This window comes from Buceros rhinoceros, unplaced genomic scaffold (assembly GCF_000710305.1).
Source record: "Buceros rhinoceros silvestris isolate BGI_N320 unplaced genomic scaffold, ASM71030v1 scaffold43630, whole genome shotgun sequence".
Classification (NCBI taxonomy): Eukaryota; Metazoa; Chordata; class Aves; order Bucerotiformes; family Bucerotidae; genus Buceros; species Buceros rhinoceros.
Window position 1 is genome coordinate 5,564 of NW_010392165.1, and position 2,708 is coordinate 8,271.

At 59.1% G+C, this 2,708-nt stretch overlaps 2 protein-coding genes across 2 annotated transcripts in view; both read right to left on the reverse strand.

The window, feature by feature from the left end:
- LOC104500342 (Na(+)/H(+) exchange regulatory cofactor NHE-RF4-like) overlaps positions 1-633 on the reverse strand; it is a gene marked incomplete at its 3' end in the record, with an annotated part of 5,761 nt that extends 5,128 nt beyond the window's left edge. The window contains exon 1 of the mRNA XM_010143977.1: positions 618-633. Within this exon, the coding sequence (XP_010142279.1) occupies positions 618-633 (16 nt within the window). The remainder of the gene's footprint in view (positions 1-617) is intronic.
- A 745-nt stretch (positions 634-1,378) lies between these two features.
- On the reverse strand, positions 1,379-2,367 carry LOC104500353 (NLR family member X1-like). The gene is made up of 3 exons (XM_010143988.1): positions 2,216-2,367; positions 1,858-2,109; positions 1,379-1,703 (listed from the first exon to the last, which is right to left on the reverse strand). Exons 1-3 carry the CDS (start codon positions 2,365-2,367, stop codon positions 1,385-1,387), a joined length of 723 nt encoding a protein of 240 aa, XP_010142290.1. The 3' UTR covers positions 1,379-1,384.
- Positions 2,368-2,708: the final 341 nt, after the last annotated feature.

The window sequence follows — 2,708 nt, forward strand, 5'->3', positions numbered from 1 at the left end:
TCTGGAGCACTCAGGGTTGGTGCGTTTGCAGGCTGAGGGGGCCGCATCAGGTGAGGTGGGTTTGCCAAGCCCATGCAGGCCCCCCAGCCCCTCTGCCCCCGGCTACAGCCTGTGTCCAGCTTGGCCCTTGACCCCACCACCAGTGTCCTCTTGCATTTCAAAGCAGCAGGACACCTGCTGCTTTGATCCAGCAGGCACCCGCAGGGTCCAGCAACTCTGGGGGCAAAGTAGGGCCAGGCAGTGGCATGAAGATGGATGTTAGTCCTAGGAGTTTACAGAGCTTTTGAGTGAGGGATGAGAAGGGTCACCAGGGCCCCAGAGAGTTGGCTGAAGCCAGGAGATGGAGACAGAGGCCTTCCCTTTCCCACCTCCCCATGAAACCCCTCCCCACCTCTTCTAGCACAAGGATCCCTAAACTCAAGGAGAGGGGATTCCTGACAAGTGCCCCCGCTGCACTGGACACTGCAGTGTCCATCTGCATTTTTCTGGATGCCACTCGCTCCTTTCCATGGCCTGCCTGCCCTCTGACATCGTCTTGCTCTGTGCAGAAGCAGGTCCTAGAGACACGTGTGGGAAAGGGTCTCTGCAGGATGAAACCCCACTGACCCAGCACGTACCTTTTGTTTGCTTCATGGCGGCAGGGAATGCGAGATGGAGCAAGGTACAGGGTGAAGTGGCAGGAAAGTCAGTGTCCCCGCCTCTTCTAAGACGCCCCAGGTTTAATGGTTAAACAGCCCCGATGCCTCCCCTGCCCTCCCAGTCCCGGGGCACTGCCAGTCCTCGCCCAGCAGAGTTGAGAGCAGTGACTGGCACCCTGGGACAACCACCTTGGGAACAGATCACAGTGTCCCAGCTTTCAGCTGCAGAAGTGGGCTGCCCCAGCCTAGCCCCATGAGATGAGGAAGGGCCAGAGCCCTCCACTCCAACCGCTGGAGGGATGGTTGCACCAGCACCTCTGCGTGCCTCCCCCAGGAACGGCCCAGAGAGGAGATCAAGTCTTGGCACTGGTGTGCTTCAGCGGAAACAAAATGATGCACTTTAATGCTACCAAAAGTTTCACAAGGAAGCCCGAGTCCTGCCCCTTTTGCCACTGCTGTGGCTTGTGGCTGGGCCACCTGTGACCAGGGTCTCTGTAAGCCCAGAAGAACAAGACTTGTTTGCTTCTAGCCTGGTCTCTCTACAATTCTCCCACACTTCAGCCTTGCCCGCAGATGAGGACTGAGCCCCACATACTCAGCACATCTGACAGACTTGGTAGAACCGATCACTCCACATCTCCACCTGATAAGGACCCAGGGGATGTGCTGCTGGGGCACACTCCAATGTTTCCTCTCCAGCAGAGAGTCCTCTCCACTGCTCCCTCCCTGGCTGGCTGCACAGCAGGTTAGAGGGTCCCGTGCTGCAGTTTCCCCAGCATCTTCTTGACCTCGCTCTCAACTCGTAAGAACTTGGCTTTCCTCCAGGGGTTGGCAGCCTGCCTCCGGCTGCTCTCCAGGTCTTGCAGGATGAGGACAAGGTGCTGACGAACCCGCTCGCGGTCCCAGAAAGGCAGGTTCCCCTGTACCACATTCAGGATGTGTGACCAGTAGTCAGAGACGTCGGTGCCTGCTGTAAGGAAGACCAGTGCTCTGACGCCGTCCCGGTCGATGCGCAGGCTGTGAAGTGCCCGCTTGCCGTCCTCACTGATGTCGTTGAAGTACAGACTGCAGGTTGAGAGAAAAGGAGCGGGAGACACAGTGAAGGCTGGGGGGCAGGATGCAGAGGGGGAGAAGGGCTCCCTGCTCACTGCCACAGGGAGGCACATGGAGTTGGGGACATTGCCTGCAAGAGGGAGGAGGTGGGGCAGAGGGAACTCACTGCACTTTGTCCAGCGTTGCGTGCTTTTTGGCCACCTCCACCACATGCAGTGCGGCTGCGTCCGTCAGGGAGTTGTAACCCAGATTGAGCTCCTGAAGGTGCTGGTTCTTGGTCAGGTGCTGAGCAATGATCTCAGCACCCTGGTCCCCCAGCGCAGTGTGCAACAGGGACAAATGGGTCAGTGAGTGGTTGCCTGCCAGAGCCTCAGCCAGGTATTGTGCCCCCTGCACGCCCACGGGGTTATTTGTCAGCCTGTGGGCACAAGAGCTCAGGGCAATGCCAGGGCTGGGCAATGGGCCCAGGGCCAGGGCACACGGTGGGCAGCAGAGATGGTTTTATGCAAAGACAGAGTACTCACCGCAGGTTTCTCACCACACACTTCTCATGCAGGAGCAAGTCACGGATTTCCTTGCAGGCATCAGAGCCCAGGCTGTTGAGCTGCAGACTGATGCAGAGCGAGACGTGGGGTTGCCAGGACTGAAACGGCTGGTCTCGCCACACACTCCTCATGCAGGAGCAAGTCACGGATTTCCTTGCAGGCATCAGAGCCCAGGCTGTTGAGCTGCAGACTGATGCAGAGCGAGACGTGGGGTTGCCAGGACTGAAACGGCTGTTACCTGTGGTTCTGGCAACGCTGCTCTCTCTATTTTCCCTGGCCATCCCCATCCTACCTGAGGTCCCCAGGCAAGGCCACGCAAGGCTTCCTCTGCCAAGGCGAGCGCAGTGAAACTGCACCGCAGCTTGGGTAGCATCCGCCAGCAGAGCCAGCGCCGGCAGAAGCAAGGGAGGGGAAGGGGATGCGGGGTCCGCAGGGGCAGGGTGAAGGTCTGAGGAGGGGTCAGAGCCCCGCC

Coding starts and splice junctions, on each gene's coding strand:
- LOC104500353 (XM_010143988.1), bottom strand. CDS start 2,367: ATGAGGAGTGTGTGGCGAGACCAGCCGTTTCAGTCCTGGCAACCCCAC. Junction 2,110..2,215: donor TGTGTGGTGAGAAACCTGCG/GTGAGTACTCTG, acceptor TTGTGCCCACAG/GCTGACAAATAACCCCGTGG. Junction 1,704..1,857: donor GCAACGCTGGACAAAGTGCA/GTGAGTTCCCTC, acceptor CTCAACCTGCAG/TCTGTACTTCAACGACATCA.